Source organism: Psammomys obesus, unplaced genomic scaffold, assembly GCF_907164565.1.
Source record: "Psammomys obesus unplaced genomic scaffold, mPsaObe1.curated_primary_1811, whole genome shotgun sequence".
NCBI classification, from domain to species: domain Eukaryota; kingdom Metazoa; phylum Chordata; class Mammalia; order Rodentia; family Muridae; genus Psammomys; species Psammomys obesus.
In genome coordinates this window covers 108,354-133,286 of record NW_026594462.1, presented here as the reverse complement: position 1 = coordinate 133,286, position 24,933 = coordinate 108,354, and the positions used below count along the sequence as shown (strand labels likewise).

Below are 24,933 nucleotides of genomic sequence, written 5' to 3'. Positions count from 1 at the left end.
TATGGTTCGTCCTCAATCATGAATGAATTCTTTTCTCCCAAGAATGAGTTGATTAGTTCAGTATGAATGGAAACAGTATATCACTGTCTACTTAATTTTCTGTTATCTGCTATCATTCTGCCTAAACCTCAGTTTCTTCACCCTGTCACAGTGAGTAAAATGATTAATGTAAAGACTTGAGAGTCCCAAGGAGAATTGCTAAAGCCAATTTTTGGAAATACCCAGGGATGCTACATGGCTCTACTCTACCACATTTAGACTGTTGTAAACTCTGTACAGGCAAGTCAGTTCCATAGCACTTGAGCTATCCAATCCTATATTAGAAAATTGCCTCATAGAAATGATCTGGCTTTCTACATTTTTTTGGTACCCTGGATGAACTTGTTAATAGTGGTTTCCTTCTTCAATTCTAAAAATCTTGGTCCTCCATTAACTTTCTATGATTGTAAACTACTTTTGCCATATGCATTAGTTATAAGATCAGAATGACTCCTGGGATTAGTGACCGAATTTGATAACGTGATGTGGCAGGCGAAAGATTTCCTATCAAATAACAGAGGAAACACTGACAGATTGCTTTTCAGACATTGATGTTTTTTAAAAGTTAGTTTTTATTTCTTAAGAAGACACCCACTGCACCCGAGCACGCACTGAAAGCTGTAAGGCAAATAGAAGGTTCTGAAGAAATAGGCATTTGAGGACCATCTAGGAAGTAGGCAGAATGAATGTAGGCTTAGCAGTTGTTGTTATGGACAATCCGGCACCTCAGGAGCTTAAGGTAGTTGTCAACCTTGTGGGAATCCCTGCGGAAGCAGCGCATGTTGTTGTAAACAGCCAGGTCCCTGGATTCTTTGTCCACTCCCTGCAGGGATGGGAGTTGTGACCAAACAGTGTAGATCTCATTTTCTTTGGCTTCAGGAAATGCCTAATTCAAACAAACAAACAAACAGATAATTCAAATTCATGTATTAGTATTTTATATCCTTCTAATTATGGAATTCATAATTTGGCGAAAGAACAATGCAACATTTTGGCCAAACTCATGGATACAGGGCATATATAGGCAGGGCACAAGTCTTTCAGCCATCAAATAGTTTGAACAAGGGTATGAAGATATGACTTGTATTGTGCAAGAGATCTGAGTTGAAGGTTGTTCTTGTCAGTGTAAAGGGATGGATAACCAGGTCTCGGGTTTTAACAAGGTAAGGTGACAGGAGCGTCTGCTTTCTTACTTAGGATGTTTATCTGTGTGAACAACAACTTTGTACAGCGTCGCTTCTGGTAGTGCATCCCTGGTCTAACTGTTCCGAAATAAATGGTGACTATTTGGAATGCTAACAATGAAGAGGAATATACATGCTCCTTTATTATAAAATAACCACTAAGTTAGAATGTAGACTCTTCTGGAATAAATATAATACCTCGAAATCAGAATATTTGCTGCAAGGAACACTGGTTAATTGTTTTAGTTGTATTTGCATTTCTCACGTGCTTTGATCAGATGTATATTCTTTCACGATAATTAGAAAGATAACATTTAGACAAAATGGCTATAAAGAAATGTAAAATAATTATGTCAATGTTCCTACTTTTTTATCAGATGATATTTTATTTACTTGATTTTCAGAAAGTTGCTCACTAGCAATGACAAATATTTGAATGAAGAAATTCAAAATACTGATTCAGAATAAATTATTTCAGTATATCAAATGCAATAAAATGAGTCTTAATGAAAGAGAATCAAGTGAAACAATACATAGAATTAACTACTATTTTATGTATTTTATCTATACATGATAAAATAAGGAACATTTTTTTAAATGTACCCCTTGGGACCTGCTGAAACAATTCTGATGCCCCCACCGTCATCTTTTCAGTCTCCTATGTATGAGGGCCAATGTCAGCAAGAGGAATTCTAATCTGATTTTGATATTCTTTTTTCTCTCTTTACACTTTAATTCTCTAGTGTTTTAGCAGTAGAGAATCTAACCAGGATTTCAATATATATATTTTCTAAGAAATTATATGCAATTTTGTCAGTATATAATAATGCCAGTTTTATAGTCTGCTTTCTTGTTATTGTGGAAAATTTAACCATCAGTGCCCAGAAAACAGCAAACCCTTGGTGGATTTTTTTTTTATTGTTTTTGTTGTCATTTTTTTTGTTGTTGTTTTTGTTTTCTGCTTTTTGGTTTTTTGGGTTTTGTTTTGTTTTGTTTTTGCAGGCCTTAGTTGCACATAAAATAGCCATATCACTACTATGCCACCAGGCTTATCTTAAGGGACATGTTGATAGTGCAGAGCACAGTGCTCACAGGTAGGTGTTGGTGACAATTCTCTTCTAGAAGTTTGAATGACAGCTTCCAGGACCATGAAAGCCACAAAGAAGTAAGAGCCTTCCAGGTCAGACCCAGCTTGATTTCTTGGTTGTGTTGGTAGTAAGCACAAAATCTTCAGCAATCGGTTATTTATTTATTTATTTATTTTATGTTTTCTTTTCTTGTATATTCTGGGCTGGTATTGAGTTCACATTCCTCCTGCCTTGCCGCCTTCTCCTCCTCCTCCTCCTCCTCCTCCTCCTCCTCCTCCTCCTCCTCCTCCTCCTCCTCCTTCTTCACAATTTTATCACTTTGTATCCAGGCTGTAGCCTCCTCCCTCATCTCCTCCCAATCCCATCCTCCTTCCCTCCTTTCCCCACTATGCCCCTCCCCTAGTCCATTAATAGGGAGGTCCTCTTCCCCTACTATCTGACCCTAGCTTATCAGGTCTCATCAGGACTGTCTGGATCCTCTTTCTCTGTGGCCTAGTAAGACCATTTCATCAGGGGGAGTTGTCAAAGAACAGGCAACCAAGTTCATCCCTATGACTACCCCTGCTCCCCTTAATAGGGAACCTCCATGGAGACTGAGCTGCCCATGGACTACATCTGAGCAGGGATCCAGGTCCTCTCCAATCATGTTTCTTGGTTGATTCGTTAGTCTCTACAGGACCCCCTGGGTCCAGATGTTTTGGCTCTGTTGGTCTCTTTGTGGAACTCTTGTCCCCTCCAGGTCTTTCTATCTCCCTGTTCTTCCATAAGATTTCCTGCACTCTGCCCTTTGGCTATGATTCTCAGCATCTTCTTTGATACCCTATCAGGTACAGTCTTTCAGAGGCCCTCTACGGAAGGCTCCTCTCCTGTTCTCTGTATTCTCCCACTTTCGATGTTTATCCCATTTGCCCCTCTGAATGAGGATTAAACCTCGAGAAAGCCACACCTGTCAAATACCACAAATGAATTCCAAAATTCAGAGACATTAGAATCTACCGTAATAAAAAATTTGCACTTGCTTTACTAGAAGTCTACAACGTAGAATGCCTAAACTTTGTTCTTGCAAAGGAAAGTATTTCAAAATTTGTTTCTCATTGTAGAGATAAGCTTTTCTGTGAATAAGAAAAGTACTGTAGGTTCAAGGGACTGCTTACCTGGCTAAGAATCTTCTCAATTCCCTCTAGAAGACGCCTATTTTGTGACTCAATCTCTTTGGCTCTTGATATGATAGCATCTGGGGCTTCATGGATGCCACCTACTTCAGTTGCTAGTTGGTACAGGGGGTCATTCCAGGAGTGCACCAAACTGAGTATCAGATTCAGAAGGACTTCCGGCTAAGCGATCAAGTTGAACAATAATTTAAGTAAGTGAAATACAGCAGAGATGGTTACACAGGTTTTTGTTCATAGCGGCCGAACTAAAACATTCACTCTTGTAACAATGTGCATATGAGTGTGGTTTTAGAGGACAAATGCTGTAAAACATAAAACAACTATTCATATATACTTTGCAAAAGTAAAAAAAAAAAAAATACTTATTTAAAGGACTACTTTTCATCCTGTATCCATGTCTCTCTGTACATGTGTGTTAGTGTGTGTATTTTAGTGTGTGCTTGCACATGTACTCAAGTATGCATACAAATGTTTTTGGAGGTGAGAGAACCAAGTTGGGTGCTATTGTTCTGAGCACCTCTTATGGTATCTTTCTAGCCAGGAACTTTCCTAGTAGCATAGGCTGATTGCCCTACAGTGTTCACTTTTCCTGTGCTGAGCTTACAAGTATGCACCCCCAAGGGTTTTTGTTCTGTTTGTTTGTCTGTTTTGTTGCTTTTCTGATCGAAAACAGAAATTGTTTTTGAGTGTTAGGACAAAAGGCAGGCACCACCATGTCTGTCTACATCCATGCTTATTTTTTAAAAGTAAGTTTTGGGAGTTAAAGTCAGATCCTCATACTTATATAGAAAAACTTAACTGACTTAAATCTTCTTAACCTTTAAATGACACTTTTTATACTAAGATATCAAATTTTTGGTGTTTTGGTTTCCCTCTGAAATTCTACCATCTTCCCTCGTTGTGAGTCTTTTTCTACTTCATTAGTTTTCAGGTCCATAACAAACCAAAACTCTGGTGGCACTCAGTGGGTATTGACTTAGTAGGTTCCAAGAGGGTGTCAGGAAAGATAGGTGCCACCACTATCAATGACTATTGACCCAAATCATGTTCACACTAAAGAATAAGATTGATCATTGCATGAATATATTTTCATCTTATTTTAGAAAACTTAAAGATAATACAAAAAAAAAAAAAAGAGTATGTGGCTCAAGATGGTACTTTCCACAGTCTCCATGACTTCATTTCTATCACTTCTAGAAGAGTGTCCCATTGGTTGGTAAGAACAAGTGAAGAAAAATGACACCGCATCATGTGTAAATACAAGCATGCATGAATGTCCCAGTGGAGGGTTGACCCACCTGTGTCTGTCTGCTCACTCCCAAAACCATACATAAAAATCATCCATGATTTGAAACACTTACTGTACAGATGTATCCGAGGAACACAGATGAAAATGAAAACGAGGAGTAGAGAGAGATTCAAGGGATATTATATTGAAAAAGCATAAAGGATATGAGGAGAAGTAATAGGAGGCAAATGTTAATAGCAATGTAGGTTCCATCAAATGAAATAATAACACATTGCAACAAGGAATTTTTTTGTGGGGATAAATTGTTTCAAAGTCAATAGTATCCTCTGTGCCTGGCAAGGCTGCACCCCACAGGGGGAGGTGATCAAAGAGCTGGCCACTGAGTTCATGTCAGAGATAGCCCCTGCCCCAATATTAGGAAACCCCCATGGAGATGGAGCTGCTTATGGGCTACATCTAAGCAGGGAGTCTATGTCCTTTCCATGCACCATTCCCCTCCTCTCCCGGGTTCAGATTTTTCGGCTCTGTTAGTCTTCTTGTGGAGTTTCTGTTCAGTCTAGGTCTTTCTATCTCCCCATTCTTCCATAAGATTCCCTGCACCTGCCCAAAGTTTGGCTGAGTCTCAGCATCTGCTACAATGTCCTGTTGGATAAAATCTTTCAGGGTCCCTCTGTAGAAGGCTCCTGTCCTATTCCCTGTTTTCTCCCACCTCCGATATTAATCCTGCTCGCCCTTCTGAATGAGGTTTAAGCATTTTCCCTAGTGTCCTCCTTCTTGCTGAGCTTCTTCAGAACTATAGATTTTAGTATGTTCATCATGTATTATGTGTTTAATATCCACTTGTTAATAAGTATATACCATGTGTGTCTTTCTCCTTCTGGTTTACCTCATTTAGGATCATCTTTTTTAGTTCCATCCATTTGCCTACATATTTCATGATTTCCTTGTTTTTAAACGCTGAGCAGTATTCCATTGTGTAAATTATAACAGTTTCTGTATTTATTCCTCAGTTGAGGGATGTTTCCATGTACTGGCTATTACAAATAAAGCTGCAACAAACATAGTTGAGCAAATGTCCTTGTGGTATAGTTGAGCATATTTCAGATATATGCCTAGCAGTGGTATAGCTGGATCTTGAGGTAGCACTATTCCTTATTTTCTGAAGAAAGAGAAGAAGGCAAAGAAGTCTGGGAAGAATGCAGATGTAGGTAAATTCGCAGAAGCAGGACTAGGAGAATTTTAAAGCTAAAAAGTGAAGGTACAGTGATCAGTAATGGAGACTGTCAATGGATGGGTTTCCATAATGTAGAACAAACGCACCTAATTTAGCATATCTTACGTATGAATGAATGTCAACTTATCCATGATTATAAAATAGAGTTCAAAGTTTCCTACAGGACTACATATGCAATGTCATTGTCATGAAGAGTTCATGGCTCACTTACAGTGTTATTCAGTATTTCACTTTTTTTTACCCACTCTACAATGTGTATTTGTTTTGGCAAATCACTCTTCCTCTTTTTGTTTGTTTCTTTCATTCTTCCTTTCTTTGATTAGAGGATTACTAAAACTCTGAGTGTTCTAATAACATGAAGTACACCAAAACCAGTATACTGCCTCAGTTATATCACAAATAAACTGGGGTGAGGACTCACAGGGATCTGCTGAGCTTGTTCCTTGTCTTCAGGGGTAGCCAGGGAAGAAGTGGGGCACTCATTCATTGCCCTGGCAATAAACCCACGGTCCTGGGCATACTGTTTGTCCTGGAAATGACACAAAATTTTCATTAGCAAAGTTTGAGAATTAAAAAAAAAAATACCTAGAACAAGAATGTTAATTCACGTGATGGACATTTAATTTTTAAAAGCCTAACACTTGAAATTAATGAATTAAGTAACCCATTTCCTACTTATGTGTCAATTGTTTTTATATTTTTTAATTTTTTTATTTCTTTAATATTACTTACAGTTTATTAACTTTGTATCCCAGCTGTATTTTACTCCCTCATTCCCTCCCAACCCCTCCCTCCCTCCATCATCTCCTCCCTGCTTCTTTCCAAGTCCACTAATAGGGGAGGACCTCCTCCCCTTTCATCTGACCCTGTTTTATCAGCTCTCTTCAGGACTGGCTGCAAAGTTCTCCTCTGTGGCTTAGCAGGGCTCCTCCTCCTTTGGGGGGAAGGGGAGGTCAAAGAGCCAGCCATTGAGTTCATGTCAGAAATATTCCCTGCTCCCCTTAATAGGGTATTTGGATAATGAGCTACCATGGGCTACACCAGAGCACAGGTACTAGGTTATATCCATACATGGTCCTTGGTTGGAGAAACAGTCTCATAAAAGACCCTGTGGCCTGATATATTTGGTCCTTGTGGAGCTCCTGTCTTCTCCAGGTCATATTAACTTTCCCTTCTTTCATATGATTTCCTGCACTCTCCTGAAGGTTTGGTTATATTTTTTCTTAACAGAAATGTCTAAACTTCTGTCCTAGTCTGTACTTTTTTATTTCCTTGTCTGATCTTTTATAGAAATTTTTATTTGGAAAATAAACAATAAAAATACCTAAAATATAAAAATCTTCTTAAATGTCATTTCTCATATTGAAAATAAATGTTATATCACATATTTTATATGTTTATTTATTTATTGCTTATTATACCTTTAGATTGATATGATGCTTTTTAGTGGGCATTATGAAAATAGCCTTTAATTTAAGTATTTCTAAATCTATATTTTGAAGTAAGTACTAAATTCTTCATAAATATTGAATATAAGTATGTGGACTAATACAAAGTAAGCCATGAAGCACCAGGTATACATATTTGAAAGATGCCAAATAGTGAGAAATTGAAATAGAAAAGTTATTTAACATATACATTGTAATTAATATTTAATGATTTGAATATTTTCCTTCATTTTTAATTTATTTATAAAGTGTTACAATAAACTAAAATTAAGTAGAAATTCTGAAAATCTGCAAGAATTTCTAGGAAGATTTCTAAAGTGAATTATGAACAGTCAATAACTGAAAGAAATTTTAATGAGTAAAGAGACCATTATAAATTTATATTTATTGCAAATTATGAGCCACTTCATGTACATGCACTAGTTACTGACAGTTTCAGCGACTTTGGCCTTGTAGACTGACTCCCAGGTTCTATACCTAAGTCCTCTGAAAGGCCTGCATCAAGAGAGGACCTTTCTCTGCTTCTGAACCAGGCTTCCTACTTGAACTGAAACCATGCTCTGAAAGTTTTAACAAACGGCTCTTAACATTTGGGGCTGTTGGAGCAGTGATTATTTTTACTCTCCCTCTTCCCATGTGGTTTCAGTTTAGGTTAAATCTAGCCCATCCAAGAATTTACTACTCCATGGTGTTCTTAGTCACTGGGCACTTGAAAACACTAAGAGAAAAATGTCACTGGAGCCTGGACCCACAGATACAGATTGTGAAGTCTTCCCAACTCCAGCCACATCGAGCGCGTAAAACCTCAAGCTAACACTTAAGAGCCCAAATTACAAATTATTGAAAGTCATTTCACTTTTGTAAATATTTAAGAAATTGTGAAATTGTCCATTCCTCCTTGTGCAATTTTATATAATGATTTTTTTTTTTCCCCAAGAAGATGTCACATTTGAAGTCTGGATCGTTGTTTAAGCTGTATCAGAGCACAGTTGCTGCAAAGACACCCTTTGAAAAGATTACAGAAATGAGTAAGGTACTTACATACTCGATGAACATTTCTGTAGACAGGTTATGGATGTAGTGGGAAAGCATGATCACCCGGTCAAACAGCTCACGGAGGGACATCTGGCAGTCCCCACTGGGACAGATTGGCAGGGGGTGCACATTTTGGCAGAACAGCAGGTTTGAGATCACCATCAGGAGGAGTCTTCCTGCTAAATAAACACAGGAACCAGTGGGGGACAATCTATTCAACCGAATAGCCATCTCCAGCACCTTCCATATGTGACTGGATCTGTGGTGAAGAGTCAACGTCTTCCGCATCAACGCTTGTCCATATATTAACGTTTTCACAGCTATATGGTTTAAGGAGGGTGACTTTTGTCCTTTTGTATTCATCTCAGAAGTGCTTGTGCACTTTGCAAACATTTTGAGCTTAAATTAACCTGAACAAGTGTATTAAGTCATTCTCTTAAGAGAATTTTATATCATGGAAGTCTCTTGATATTACAACCTCTAATAATTTTTAATTCAATGTTAACCACAAAAATAATTACTATACAGAGCTACTAAATAGCCTATTAGCTGAAAACTTAAAATGTTATTGGTGTATAGTTCTTGTAAAATAGTTCTAATTTTCCAAAAACATGCTTCAAATGTATTTATGTAATATAAAAAAGAAAATATATATTTATGTGTATGTTTGTGTATTTGTTTAAGGAGACTTGATAGTTTACATGTGTGAGAGAAATTTTCTTTGCAGATAATGGTGCAGTAGCAGTAGCTCATAATTCACAACTAGATAGATATGCTCTAACTCTGAGTACATTTATCTGAGTATATATCATCTAAGGGGTTTTAAGTTTGAGATAAGATAAAATTAAAAGCGCCTTTCTTATACTTGTCACAAAACAAATTTTATGTTGCTATGTTTTTTTTTTGTTTTTTTTTTTTTTCATATGTCGCTGAGAAGGTAAAGGCAATTAGTTAGTACTAACCTCTTTTTTTCCTTTTCTATTGAAGTGTCCTTTGGTTTCAAATTGTCAGAGAAGAGTAAACCAGACACCTGCTATCGTTAGATTCATTATGCCTGCATCATTGAAGATTTTGTCGAATTTATTAGAACTGACCTACCTATATAGATACCTGGACTTGTGACAGGTAGACCCAAGGTTCTTGTGGTCTGTGTCAGTCCAAGTTCTCTGTCTCAGCAACACCAACTTTTTTCTCAAGCTGACTCTGCAGCAGAGGATGCTTCAGAGCATCCATGATTTCTATCCATTAGCTACCAGCAGCACCCTCCGTTTAACTTCCTTACTTCTATTATGCCAGCACAAATTATCTCTTGATGTTATCATATCTCTTGAAGAAGGATGTCTCTTCCACTAGAGAGCCACTGATCTAATAATCTGTTATGCATAGATAGGGATAATTGCTAAATCAATGAATAGGATATTCTTCTAAACTCCCTTGTTAACTCAAAGACAGCTGCACCTCTGAGAAACTAACCTTGGCATTGTGGGGACTCATAGGTGGAGTGCAAGGTGAGTGTCCTGTCATGCCCCCATCTACTTCTGAGGAATGTCAACAAGCCTGTCACCTTTGTTCTGAACCTATGTATCTCTGTATTTTCCCTCTTTTTTGCTATAAATAAATAAGGGACCAAGTTATGTTGTACATCGCCACAGCTGTCTTAGGTACTTGTTAGTTCTGGTCATGCCATGTCTGGACAAAAACATCCCCAGTATTCCCCAACTCCCTCTAACGCTTAAAAATGGAAGACAGAAATTTTCACATTAGACACCCTCATGCCACACTAGGAATACCGAGAAAGCCAATTATTCACTGAGCTGCAGCACATACCTTTCTGGGATGACCCCTGGCTGTTCATGGTGGTGATGCCTGCTGGGAATACACTTCACCAAAGAAGACTTGCGAGAACCACAGCTTTCTCAATCGCAGATACTGGCTTTATAAACCTTTGACATCTTGATGAATATATATAATCAGGCATCCTCTTCCCCCTCCTGAGTCATCTATTTCCGTCATTAAAGATTGCCCCCATAATTTTAAACATCAAATGGTATTTTATTTCTTATTCATATTCAGGAAGACATATTGGCCAGAAATGAAGGATTTTGATTAATTACTGCAAAAGGAAATGAGAGAAATGCTGAAGGTGAGACCTTGAGCAGGAGAATTTATAAAACTTATAGAAGGTAATTCCATTAAAATTTGCCCTTATTTCTCCAGAGAGTCTACATTATATATCATGGCTTATAACTTAGAAAATAGCCTCAAATATTGTTGTTTATAATTTATTTCATTCAAGATTATTGTGTGAACTAAAAGATTAAAAAAGCATACGCTAAATAACAAGGAGTGTGTATTTAAGCTTGAAAAGGCAGGATTTTCTGTTCCCTTTCACACTCCTCATCTCTTCAAATGTTCTTTGTTTTCTTACATACTATTTCGCCCCTTTATAGTGACGTGTCTGGTGGGCAGTGTGGGCTGTAGAACATAGTTTCATCTTTTTACCTTTGGTTTTAGTATGTAAAGCATTTTCATCCTTCATGCATATATTAATAAACAGAGGCTTAGAGAGACTAAATGCAAAGACAGTATATAGTCTTTTATGATGATGCTAGGTATTGGGAGGATTGTTGCTTGAAGAATTCTGGGAAGACATATGAAGAGAGAAAAATGCCAGTTGCAATGCATCCAGGGGCACTCATATCTAAGGAGAACCAGATATCACCATCCCTAACAGTTTAATTGGGGAAGGAGCACAGTCATTTTTAAGGCGAAGTGTACTAATGTGTGTGGGCACACAGGTTCACAAAGAGGCAAGGGCCAAGTGTAGTCATTCTGACCACCTGTCTCCACTCACCTGAAGTATATAGTTTGATGAACTATTATGAACTCATGAGCTGCCTGCCTGTTCTGACCCCAAACCACACTAGGGCAAGGTGACAAATTTTTAATGCACTCCAAAGTTCCATCACCTTTTAGAGTTCTTCTAAACAATATTTATTAGAGTGAATAATAATGAAGTTGCTGATGGCTTTCTTTAATTTGGGGATTCATTCATCTAAAGCAGCTTGTGACCTTTAGTTTTGGCTTTACTGAATATGGACTGACAGATGAAGTAATTAAAAAAAAATCATGTCTTATTGGGCATTTGCCTTCTATCTCTTTTTTTTTTGTTAAGTGTTCTTTTTTTTAACTTTTATTAATTACACTTTATTCATTTTGTATCCCCCCATAAGCCCCTCCCTCCTACCCTCCAGGTCCGACCCTCAACCCCTTTCTACATGCATGCCCCTCCCCAAGTCCATTGATAGGGGAGGATTGGGAAAGAATCTTCACCAACCCTTTATCTGACAGAGGACTCATATCCAGTATATATAAAGAACTAAAGAAGCTGAAAAGCAGCAAACCAAGTAAACCACTTAAAAATGGGGAACAGAGCCAAAGAGAGAATTCTCTGTAGAGGAATATCGAATGGCAGAGAAGCACTTAAAGAAATGTTCAACCTCATTAGCCATTAGGGAAATGCAAATCAAAACAACCCAGAGATTTCACCTTACACCAATCAGAATGGCCAAGATAAAAAACTCAAGTAGCAACACATGCTGGAGAGGTTGTGGAGAAAGGGGAACCCTCCTCCACTGCTGGTGGGAATGTAAACTTGTACAACCACTCTGGAAATCAATCTGGTGCTTTCTCAGACAACTAGGAATAGCGCTTCCTCAAGATCCAGCCATATCACTCCTAGGCATATACCCAAAAGAGGCTCAAGTACACAAAAAGGACATTTGCTCAACCATGTTTGTAGCAGCTTTATTTGTAATAGCCTTCTCTCTTTTAAAGAGATTTAAAAAAAATATTTTGCTCCTCTCTCTCTCTCTCTCTCTCTCTCTCTCTCTCTCTCTGTGTGTGTGTGTGTGTGTGTGTACATGGCATGTGCAGGAGTATATGGGTGCACTGATCACTGTGTGTATGAGTTCAAATATACAGAAGAAGGTATTGCATGTCCTGCAGCTAGAGTTACATGTGGGAGTAAGACTCCATACTTGGAAATGTACTTGGGTCCTTTGAAGAGCCAGTCCATGTTCTATTTACTTTTGGGCCATCTCTCCAGCCTGTTCTTGCTTTCAGTTCCACATATGTGTGCCTTAGTGATTGTCCAAGTCTGTGCTATGATGGAAACTTAGACATCTTACTAAAGATTACCATCTAGAGCTGCTTTCTCGGCAAATTCCTGAATCTTCTTCCTATTATGCCTTGGCATATTCAATGTCAGGTTTCAAACTAGAGAATCAAATGCTGCACCTTGCAAATACATCTAAGTGTAGGTTGTGGCTTTTCCTGCATACATGCTTTCAGATACCCTCTCAGACAAAACAGTCTGAATTTTCAAGACATAAAAATATACAATTCTGTGCAACACTCTCCTTTTCCAGAATCTAAAGCGTAAGAAAATCTGCCATAAAATGGACACTGACAACATAATCTTGAAATATAAATGTGTTGTAACTTTATTGGATACCAGAGAAAGACAAAAAGTGAATTATATCCATTGATTGATTCACTGGACTGCAAAATGGCATATTCATCTGTAAAGTTTAGAGTGTGCCTTCTGCTACTTCTCAGCTTTACATTTCCTGTGAATGAAAGGTCTAAATCACTCAAACTCATATTTAATTTGAGAATTTATAATCCTTCCATTTTTGTAAGTGCTTTACATGTTTCTGGTTTCCACTTAATGTATGCATATGCTATTTACAGATATTTCTCTATCAAATTGTACTATTAAATGAGAGGAATTAAAGAGCATGGACTTATGTGTACTTTCATTTTTCAAAGTTCATTTGCTTGCAGTTTGGATTTCGATGGCTCTTGTTACCACTGGGTTGGCAATTTCTATCAAAGAGATCAGTTTGCTTTAGACCTTATATTTCATGTTTTCTTTTGTTTGTCTGTTTTATAGTTTGGAATACTTTTGTTTTTATTCTTCACTTTTTGATATAACACATACTTATAAAGCATGACCTGAAAAAGTGAATTATAAAATATAAAGGAAAATCTGGAGGAGGGGAAGAAATTGTTGTTTTAAAATTCTCGTAATAAACTTAATAAGTGTATCTAATAAGTATTTTAATTTATACTTGTAATTAATTACTTGATAACAAAATAAACTTAGTGATAGTTAAGGGTACATTGTTTAATTTAAAATTGTTAAGCAACTGTCTTTCAAAACTTGGTCTAGGAAGCTGGAGAGATGGCTCAGCAGTTAGGAGCACCGACTGTTCTTCCAAAGGACCTGGGTTCAAATCCCAGCACCTACATGGCAGCTCACAACTGAATGTAACTACAAGATCAGACACCCTCACACAGAAGTGCATGAAAGCAAAACACCAATGCATGTAAAATAAAAATAAATAAATGTTTAAAAAACCCTAGTTTAAATGTTCAAGTTAAATAATCATTGTTTTCAGCATAATAGTCCAGATAATATAAAGAAAGTCTAAAAGAAAGGACCACTGTCACTTTCTTAAATGGAACTCTTTCCAGGCAGTCAAAATATAATATGAAATTACAACTCATTATTTAGGGTAGCTTCAGAAATATTTAAACCTTTTTTTTCTTTTTATGTATCCATGTTCAATGCTTACTTTTCATAACACAGAGTGATTGCAGCACCTAAATCCTTAGTCTATTGACAGTCTTGAGGGCATTTGATTTTCAAAACAAACTAACCCCCCCAAAAAAAACAACAAAATTATTTCAAATTGGAATTATTTCAAAAATGTCCTTGTACTTTGTAGAATTTTTTTTCCTCCACTTATTTGTCTGCTGTCTTTATTTTGTCCTGACTTCCCTGATAGCTTCTCCTATAAGCTCTTTGTGGGCTTCTTCTAAACAAGCTATATCTTTGCATAATATTAACTCATAATAGATAACAGTGCCATATTCAATGATAATAAGCCCAGAGATTTAATAAACACTTGGAGATTTATGGTATTTTATGATTTTTTTTTCAGTTAAGAGTATGAAATTCTTTGTTGTATGCTAACAAAAGTGAAGAAGTTGCTAATTTTCTTGGTTAATAAATTTTTAGTCTTCAGTATTACATATATACACTTGTAATACAGAGTGTACATATCCATTTCTGATCCAATGGGAAATAGATTTTTAAAAATGTGTTTCTACCATCACTCTGTTTACTTTCCTACAGGTGTCATTCTCTATCATGCATTTATGTATTATTTAGGCATGTAGCTATATCTATGTAGATATCAATGTATCATCTAAATATCAATCTCTTTCAAAGTAGTCCATTATTTATTACCAATTACATACCTATGCAATGTCTATTTGACCTGTTATCTATCATCGTCAATGAAATCTATTATCTGTATAATGTACTTATCTTTCTATTCATCCATTTGCTCATAGATTGTTTGAATTCCATTGACCAATGAATTCGCTGTTCAATCTATGCAGCCAGTCAACTAACCAGCCACTCATTCATCTATCATCATTAATGTGATGAGAAACATAACTCTAACCTCTGTCTAGATCCAAGCATAACTTTTATAACTTAATATTGTAATTAGCACTAATGCCACCAGTTACCACAGAAAGCTACAGCAAAAAATCGGGGTCCTTAAGGGATCAGAATTACAGGCAATAATACTTCTGTTGCTGCACTGAAAATTTGTAGGGGTCCTAGGTAGAGGAGGGTGCAGTGTGAGAGAATCAGGACAACTGGGAAGTCAAGACACTGTTGTAAAAGAACGCTTTCAATATTATAACAGCTCAAAGACAGTGTATGTATGGACCCCTTTCCTTTGCCTCCCTTCACTGCTAATTTATACTGAGAAGAAAGACAAGACCTTGAAACAAAATGTCTGGTATCCAGCCTACTGATCACTCATCCTGAGATTTTTAATTAGTTTTTAGTTCCTTTGTTGTTTTATGTCCATTATCATTTTCTCATTTAAAATGTCTTAATTAATTCTTTGATACTTTAATTTATTTTATGTGGATACATTGATCGCATTCATCACTCTCCTCCAACTTTCCCCAGATCTACCTTCTATTCCATTTCCATTGAACTGTGTGCTAATCCATTCAAAATTCTATTTACTTCTGTATCTCCTCTGTCTCTCCTAGCCCTTAACGAAATTATCAAAGTCTTTAATTTCCATTGTTTTATATTTATAGACACACGCATACATACCTCACTGAGTCCTTCTAGTGTTCTTTTATATATGAATTTAGGATTAACCACTTGGGATTGAATAACTTAAGAGGGAGGTTGTTTCTGAAAAAGACTGATTCATACTCTCTCTCTCTCTCATTCTCTCTCTCCTCTCTCTCTCTTCATCTGGAAGTGGTTCTTTGTGAGATTTTTCTCCATCCACACGAGCATGTAAATTGGTGTTGTCATCATGACATGTTTAGACAATCCTATTTTTGTGACTTCCTGGGTTGCAGCTTTCCTGTCACATAGAAGACAGGGTCTCACATCTGATATCCTGGTCCTTCAGCTCTTAAAATATTCTCTTTCTTTCACAATGTTTCCTGTGCCTTCAGTGTATGTGTTGTGTTGTAAATGTATCAGCTGAGTGTCTCACATTCAATTATTCTCTGCATTTTGACCAGTTGCAGCTTTTTGTAATGTTCTTCATTTGCTGCAAAAAAAAGTTTCTTTATTGAAAGAGGAGAGCTGCACTTTTCAGTGGGTATGAACATAAGGATTTAGAATGAAGTTAGAAATTTCACTAGTTCAAGAAAGAAAGTACCAATGGTGGGTTCTCTATGGCCCGTAGCCTCACTAGTTTATCTACTCACTGAAACAGATCTTTCTGGTGTAATACGTAATTTCATATTCAGATATCAACTAAAGTGATAATTGTTTAGCTAACTCCTTGTTATTTGGGAGAAAATGCAAATATAGATATGATTCAATTCCTTGATAATAAGCTCTATTGACTAAAAGAAAGTAATATATATATAAAATCATCTTTTAAATGGCGAGGGACAAGTAAAGTTTCAGGGTAATGAGGAAATCTGAGGGAGGGAAGACCACAGAAGCTTGGCTGTGGGTGGATCTAATTTTAAATATTTGACATCATGCTTTAAAAGACTAATAAGTACATCTATGATTAAAAATGAAGAGAAGTACAATTGTGTTGATTTTATGATTAATAAACAGACATCAAATGATACAATCAAAGTGAGATTTTGTAAAAAGAAAGTTTTCAAATTATACTATGAAATGATGGTTATAGCTAGAAGAATTTTAAAGAAATTGTAAGTTTACTTGTAAAAATATGAAACAGTTCATTTAACAAAAGATAAAAAAATAAAATAAAATAAAAGGAAAGACCCCTGTGTTCAATTTTTTTGGTTCTGTTGCTCTTTCCAGAGATTCATACTCCAACCAGGGACCATGCATGGAGATAACCTAGAACCCCTGTACAGATGTAGCCCATGGCAGTTCAGTGTCCAGTTGGTTCCATAGTAATGGGAATAGGGACTGCCTCTGACATAAACTGATTGGCCTGCTCTTTGATCACCTTCCCCTGAGGGGGGAGAAGCCTTACCAGGCCACAGAAGATGACAATGTAGCCACTCCTGATGAGATCTGATAGACTAGGATCAGAAGGAGAGGAAGACCTCCCCTATCAGTGGACTTGGAGAGGGGCATGCGTGAAGAAGAGGGAGGGAATGTGGAATTAGGAGGGGAGGAGAGAGGAGTTTATGGGGGGATACAAAGTGAATAAAGTGTAATTAATAGAAGTTAAAAAAAGAAAAAAATAAAAGAAAAAGACAAAAAATTAGAAGCTCAACTATATAGAATATATTTATTTATTAAGAGAGATAATAAACATAGCAAAACCCCAAATTCATGCTTGCATTCAAGTAACAAAACTTTATGGAAAGAAAGATTACTTCCCTTGTCTACTCTACCTTTATGGTCAAGACTCTTAAAGTACAAATAAGAGAAAACTATGCAACTTCACTTAATGTAAATGTTACATGTCACACATCCTTAAGAAATGGGAAAACAAAGGAACCTAGAAATGTGTGTGTTTATGCTTAAGTAGAAGGATGGGTAGACAGCTGTGTGGAAGGATAACTGGGGAGAAAGCAGTCTGAGAAAATGGTAATAAATATAAGTGAACTTAGCAAGGTCTGTTTATTCAGTCCATTATATCTCTGTCATTGGAGAACAAATGAAGTCAAATGAAGTGCAGAGAAGGCCTCACTGGAACAGAAGATCTTGTGATCGACTTTATATAAAGGTCTGGGAATTATTTTATGGGCTGTTTCTTTAGACAATGTTTGGAGACAAGGCTTCTCTGCTTCTAGGTGCTTTTAGACAAAAGGCTGATGTATATGAGGTTGGGGTGTGTAACATCCTGAGTTGTTTAGATGTAGAACTTTGGTTTTCCAAAGACAAGAAGCAAGTGGATGATTTCTGTTTCAGTTGGGACACATGTATATGGATAAGGACATTTTTGATCACTGTAATCCTGCCTTTTGATAATTAAATATTCTTTAAAAGCCAGATGTGATTCTATACATCTGTCACACATAGTAACAACCTTAGAGCAACGTTAAACTATTAAAGTCTAGTCAGACTTTGTTAAGAAAGCCTGATCAATAATGAAGTACCTAAGAAACTTTAAAGTTTAATCTACCAAAGGAACAAAGCAATAAAATGACTTCTAAAGAAATGGTGGTATTTCCATAAAGCAGAGCATCTCTGAGCTCTCACCAGAGAAGTTTCTTCTTGCAGCAGGTGATAATCTGCAACAAGAACCACAACTGGAAAATACACAGAGACTGAAAGATGTTGGAGCACTTGGCCTAAATGGAATGTCTTTATCAGACCCTTGCTCTGAAAGCTTAGAAATCTATGTAGAAGAGGAGGAAGAAAGAATATAAGAGCCAGAAGACATTGATGGCTCCAAGAAAATAGCATCTCTATGGCACAATGAGACTGACATACACCTCAAATCATAGAGACTGTGACAACACACATAAGATCAGAGCAAAAGATACTTTATATGTTTTGTGAACTCTGTTTTGGTATTTTTTTGTCTTTTTTGTTTTGTTTTTATTCTTTATTAATTACACTTTATTCACTTTGTATCCCCCCTGTGGTTCCCTCCTTCCTCCCATCCCAATCCCTCCCTTCCTCCACCCTCTGCATGCATGCTCCTCCCTAAGTCCACTGATAGGGAAGGTCTTCTTTTCCTTCCTTCTGAGCCTAGTCAATTAGGTCTCATCAGGAGTGGCTGCATTGTTTTCTTTTGTGGCCTGGTAATTCTCCTTAGATATTAGTAGAGCTACCTCAGCTTGTTTTCTGGGTCCATTTGCTTGAAAGACATTTTTTCCAGCCCTTTACTCTGAGGTAGTGTATATCTTTGTTGCAGAGGTGCGTTTCTTGGATGCAGCAGAATGTTGGATCCTGTTTCCGCACTCTTTCTGTTAGTCTGTGTCTTTTTATTGGAGAGTTGAGTCCATTGATGTTGATAGATAATAGTGAGCAATGAATGTTAGTTCCTTTTACATTGGAGTCGGTGGTCTTTCTGTGTTACATTGCTTGCTTTCTTTTCATTTTTGTTGGGATATTATCTGTATGCTATGTTTTCTTGGATGAAGTTGTTTTCATTGGATTGGATTTTTTCTTCTAGTATCTTCTGTAGGGTTGGTTTGCTGTGTAGATATTGCATAAATTTAGTTTTATCATGGAATATTTTGTTTTCTCCATCCATGTTGATTCAAAGCTTTGCAGGGTATAGTAGTCTGGGTTGACATTTGTGGTCTCTTAGACCCTGCATGATACCGGCCCAGGCTCTTCTGGTTTTCACAGTTTCTGATGAGAAGTCCAGTGTGATTCTGATAGGTCTACCTTCCTATGTTACTTGGCCTTTTTCCCATGCTGCTGTTAATATCTTTTCTTTGTTCTGTAGATTTAGTGTTTTGACTATGATGTGACGTGATGTGTTTCTTTTCTGGTCTAGTCTATTTGGTGTTCTGTAGGCCTCTTGTATATTTATGGACATTTCTTTCTTTAAGTTGGGAAAATTTTTCTTCTATGATTTTCTTGAAAATATTTTCTGGACCTTGGAGCCTGGAGTCTTCTTTTTCATCAATTTCTATTATTAGATTTCATCTTTTCATGGCATCCTTGATTTCTTGGATAATTTGTGCTCGGGACTTTTCTGATTTTACCCTTTCTTTGAGAGAAGTATCAATTTTTGCGAGTGTATCTTCAGCTCCATAGATTCTCTCTTCCATCTCTTGTATTCTGTTGGTGATGCTTACCTTTGTGGTTCCTGATCTTTTCTCCAAGTTCTTCAGTGCAAGGGTTTTCTCAGTTTGTGTTTTCTTTATTGATTCTAATTCTGTTTTCATGCCTTGCACCATTTCCTTCATCTGTTTGAATGTGGATTCCTGTCTCTCTAAGATGGTCTCTATTTTTTTGTTCATTTCCTCTCTACATGCCACTAATTTTATCTCTACTTGTGCCTCTATTTGTTTGGCTATGCTTGCCTGTGTTTCTTTAAGAATTCTGTCCATGTCCTCTTTCTTTACCTCCAATTGACTGGCCAAATCTATGATAGATTTGTTTATTTCCTCTTTAACTGTCTGAATTTGCATGGTTATTGCTCTGAAAGAATTGTTTGTTTCCTCTTTATGAGCCTCAAATAATTGGGTAAACATAGTTTTAAAGTCATTTTCTTGTGCTTCTGATGAATTGTAGTATCCATCAATTTTTGTGGTTGCTGGGGAAGTCATGATGTCCTGATTTATGTTGGATGTGTTCTTTTGCCTACCACTGGCCATTGGCTTATCTGAAACCTTCAGTGTTTGTTTTTGGATTCTGCAGTTCAGACTGGTACTGTCTCTCTCTGGCATCTGGAGAGTTCTTCAGGAAGCTGAGAGAGGTCCTTTGTCCTCAGCATGTGCTGAGGACTAGCTGTACCTGTGGGAGAAAAGTATGCATGCACAAAAGGGGCAAATGCAGGCGCATACGTGTGTGTGTGTGTGTGTGTGTGTGTGTGTGTGTGTGTGTGTGTGTATGTATGTGTGTGGAAGTGTGTCTCGAGGGACAGAGTGATAGATAATATTGAACCCTTTAATGTGTGGGAGAGGCTCTGCATTGTATATGTAGCATGAGCTAGTGATGGTCATGGTGCAATTTCTGTCATTAACTGCCTTAACTCCTCAATTAGACCCACAGAGCAGGGGCTTCAATGTCTCAAGTGACCCTCTGTTTCCCAAAGTGGGTATGTGGGTGGGAGGGGTCCAATTCCTGGCTTCTGTTTTTGAAGGACCCTGGATCTGGGGCTCTGAAGATACTCAAGGGCACACTCACTCTCAAGCAGGTCACTTCGGCAGGGATTGGGGTATCAGGGCTCTCTGCTCTCTGGTTTGGCCCTGGTTGGTCTTATGCTGGAGGACTGATGGCTCCACCAGCTCAGTGCTGCTCTGCCACCAGGTTAGGAAGTCTTGCTGTAGCTGGAGACTGGGTTGCCAGTCCAGATGCTTTCTGGGAAGTCCTGGGGGTTCTCCACTGTGCTCTCCAAGCTTGAGATCTCCAGTGCCTAGTGTGCCTAGCTTGTATGGCATTTCTTCCTTGCTTTGGTGAGTATATAGCATATTATCTGTCACTGAGGGATTGGGCAGGCCGTACAGTCAGTGGCTGAGCAACCCTGTGGAGCCAGTATGGTGGCTAGCAGACCCAGGACGCTGCGAGGATGGTGCCGAGCAGGTCTGGAACTCTCAGACCAGTAGTTGCGGCTAAGGGGCTAGGAGCTCCGCCTCAGCCGCTGTAGACCCCAGGCAGTTATGTCTGAGCTGAGAATCTCAGTGAGTCCACTGTGCCAAAGAGGAGGGATGTCCAAGAAAGGGGAGTGCTGGGAGATCAAAGGATCGTTTCTCTCCTTCCCCAAACAAGTCCCTGGGTGACCAGAGACCAAAGTTCTCACCTTATGTGATGTTCCCTGTTGTTTAGAAAGACTCACCATTGTTTTCCTGGCTTCAGAGGTCCTTCCATTCACCAACTCAGGCATTCAGCTCTTCCACATCTCAGAAACTGCGTGCTAGTCACCATCTTGGCTCCGCCCCTACCAACAAATATGTTTAATTTATTTCTCTTAGTAGTCAGCAATGGTCATTCAATTGGTGAGATATAAACAACACTGTTAAAGGCACTTGCCACAAAGCCTCATTCCCTGAAACAACTCACCAGAACTCACATGGTAAAAATTCTAATCTCCTGCAAGTTGTCTTCTGGCATTTAGCCATGCATTGTTGCTTGCTTTCATCCATGAACACACACATAAAAGGAAAAAAGGAAGGACAGAAGGGTGGAAGAGAGGGAGGGAGGTAGGAGAGAGAGAGTGACAGAGAGAGGGAGAGAATCAAACTCCTGGGTTATTATCTTTATTAACTTTTGTGCAACCCAATGCTTAGTCAGCTATTCAGCATCAGGATCATTGTATCTGTGAACATGTCCCCAAATCTGTGTCTTCTCCTCTCGTGTGTTCTGAGTTTCCCACATCTGACAGATATGGCAAGAGTATGCAGTAAAATGCTGGAAATTACTGAAAATCATTTGTCTCTCTCTCTCTTGTTCACAGCTTCTAATATTAACACCCCAGCAGACACCTCAATGTTCCTGTGACTTTGCTTCCTCTTCTCTCCCTTGCATCACATTCATCCTGGTGACACATGGACAATATTTTGCCCTGAAACCTCCATGAAATTCTCTTTACATCCTCTTTATTAGCTCGACCTGGATATTGATAGTTGACTTTCTTTCTTTTCCCATTCCTCCAAACAATACAGTTTGAGTCTCTTTCTTCATCACAAAGACTAATCATTCTCAAGAGCAACTTCTGAGCCATCCTACTTGGTTTAGAGTTTGGTGTTCAATGAGTCAGAGAAGCAGTAGAATAAATATGATCAAATGCCATATTTTACAGATAGAAAAACGGGGCAAACTTACTGTTCCTGGTAAAACTGGCATTAGAACCACATTTCAACAGTGATATGTCTTTCCTTCTATCTATAGGTTGAAGAGTGTTGTATGTGTCTGATAGGAGGTCTCCATGAGGAGATGAAGATGTGTCCTTGAAGGTATACTGAACACCATTGCCTCAAGAATGGGTTTGCAACATGAAAGGAGAGGCAAGCAGGGCCTGCAAGAAAACATTGCTCCTGTCAAAGGGAATATGAGTGCAATTCTAAATCATACTTGAAAAACAATTCAGTTTTTAATATGCTATTTCAATAAAAGATGAAAAGCTCTTAATTTTTTTAAATTTAAATTGGTGTTGGATTTATCTTTCATTTTGGTCTCTGGGAGTTACTTTACTAATAAGAGTCTTGTCTTGCATATGCCATAAAAATCTTCATTTAACTTTTCTACTTGTCACTTCTATATCATTAGTAGAATGAAAGTCACAGATTTCTTTGCAGATTAAAAAGAAGATAAAAGGTTACCTGTCATCTACTTGAGAGAGGCAGTATTATTAATACCATTATGGGTGGCTTGGCATTTGAATGTTCCCTCTTCGGCAGGCCATTTTGTACTAGTGTCTTGTAAGTCAGTGGAATAGATGAGAAATTGGGGTTTCTTCCTGAAAAGGGCATTGATTTGCTGCAGTGAAGAGAGTGGATACAAGCTCTAGTTCCTGGTAAGCTCCAGAAACACAAAGAAACAAAACATCCTTTGCAATAATGTAGGCTATAGAATGAGGGTAATGGGTTAGTTACATGGAAGCAGCAATGGGATTGTGACTTGTTTTCCCATTTGACTCTTAGAAAAACTCATCAATGTGACACTTAATATACAGGAAAGCCTATTTGATCATTAAGAATGAGAAAAGATAGTGGGTTGGTCAAGCTACATGTTATACAAGATTGCCAAAATGAATTCCATTACTTTGTAGAATATATACAAATGATGATATAGATAAAGACTTTTGTTATATTTTAGAGCAATAAGCTTTAAAATAAAAATGCTTTTGAAGCACACAAGACCAATATCATGAAAGTTTTTCTCTTTATGAACGGGATTTGCTAGTAGCTTAGTTTAATAATTTAATTAATTTAATATAAACAGATTTTCAATCTCAGTTATCAAAATAGAAGTTTTGTAGGGGTATTTTTTGTTTTTAAATTTTCAGTCATTTTCAATAAGTGTCATTATTACCTTTCTTTTGCACAGTTTATCTGTTGCCTGCTACCTATCTTTATAACTATCAAAATAATCTGCTGAAAAACACCAGGAAAGTTTGAGTTCCTCTATCAGTGGACTGGGAGAGGGGCATGGGAGGAGAAGAGGAAGGGAAAGTGGGATTGGAAGGGGACAAGAGAAGGGGCTACAGCTGGGATACAAAGTGAATAAACTGTAATTAATAAAAAAATCAATTAATAAAAAAGAAAGATCCAGATAGGACCTTTTTATCCATCCCATTTGTACTAATCACTTCAGCTTCCAAGGGTTATATTCAAATGCACACTTACTGATTATTTGTGTGGTAAAAAAATTCATTAAAAGTAGAATATACATTTATATTTAGCCACTTCCTTAATGAATATATTTGCATTCAATAATGGAAAAGCACCTTTAGAGATTTCCTGTTCATTTTCTCTGCTCTGTCCAGAGCATCTGGATTTCCAAGGTTAAGACCAAAGGCTTTGTGAAAATGTCATGGCTTTGACCTTGTGAAAAAGAAATCAAATCTTGTGGATTATTTCAGTGCCATTTCAAGCATAAACATTTGATCCTCTTAAACATATAGTCCAGTGTTTTGTACTGTTATGGAAGGCTTTGTTGCATCTATTTTTGCTTGCAAAGACAAATCTCAACACAGTTCATGAAATGATCTTAAGACTGTTTTACTTTTATTACAGTCCAAAATTATAAGTTAAAGCTTAAGCTTGAAAATGAAGATGGTGAATGAAGAAAAGAGCTTATTTTTCAGAACAAATTGTAATTTACTGTTTTCTGTGTAATTATATAAATGTATAGATAAGTCACTGCATAAGGGTGGATGGTCTAAAAAATACAACTTATGATTTTCTCTTTTCCTCATCTCTTTTGGAACCCAGGGGTAGTGCTAGCCATGCTTTATATTTCAAAACAATATATTGACGTCATTTTTTCTGTGCAAACTTCTCACACATTTTAGATATAGTGCTCTATCTCTCATCATGTGTCTATCCATCTACTTCTATATTTACCCATTTTATATATCTGTCATTAATCTACCTATCTTTCACGTAGACCTTTAATATGTCCATTCATCTAGCTATCATCTATATAACCAAGCATGTATTTCACCTCATATGGATATCATATGGCCTTATCTTTCAAATTCTAATCATATATATATATAAAATCTGTCATATTTCTGCTCTTAATATTTCTTCCTTTACTTTTTTGTGTTACCATATGATTCTATTAAACTATGAGGATT

The 24,933-nt window shown here is 37.3% G+C and overlaps 1 protein-coding gene across 2 annotated transcripts; it reads right to left on the bottom strand.

The window, feature by feature from the left end:
* Nucleotides 1-591: 591 nt before the first annotated feature.
* Nucleotides 592-10,369, bottom strand: LOC129685568 (prolactin-like). Of its 2 annotated transcripts, none has more exons than XM_055619083.1 (5): nucleotides 10,277-10,369; nucleotides 8,456-8,628; nucleotides 6,388-6,495; nucleotides 3,466-3,645; nucleotides 592-925 (listed from the first exon to the last, which is right to left on the bottom strand). In XM_055619083.1, the coding sequence occupies exons 1-5, from the start codon at nucleotides 10,302-10,304 to the stop codon at nucleotides 734-736; spliced, it is 681 nt and encodes a 226-aa protein (XP_055475058.1). In that variant the 5' UTR covers nucleotides 10,305-10,369; the 3' UTR covers nucleotides 592-733. The 2 variants fall into 2 exon arrangements, with proteins under 2 accessions (XP_055475058.1, XP_055475059.1); XM_055619084.1 differs by having other exon boundaries at nucleotides 8,456-8,625.
* Between the last annotated feature and the right edge of the window lie 14,564 nt (nucleotides 10,370-24,933).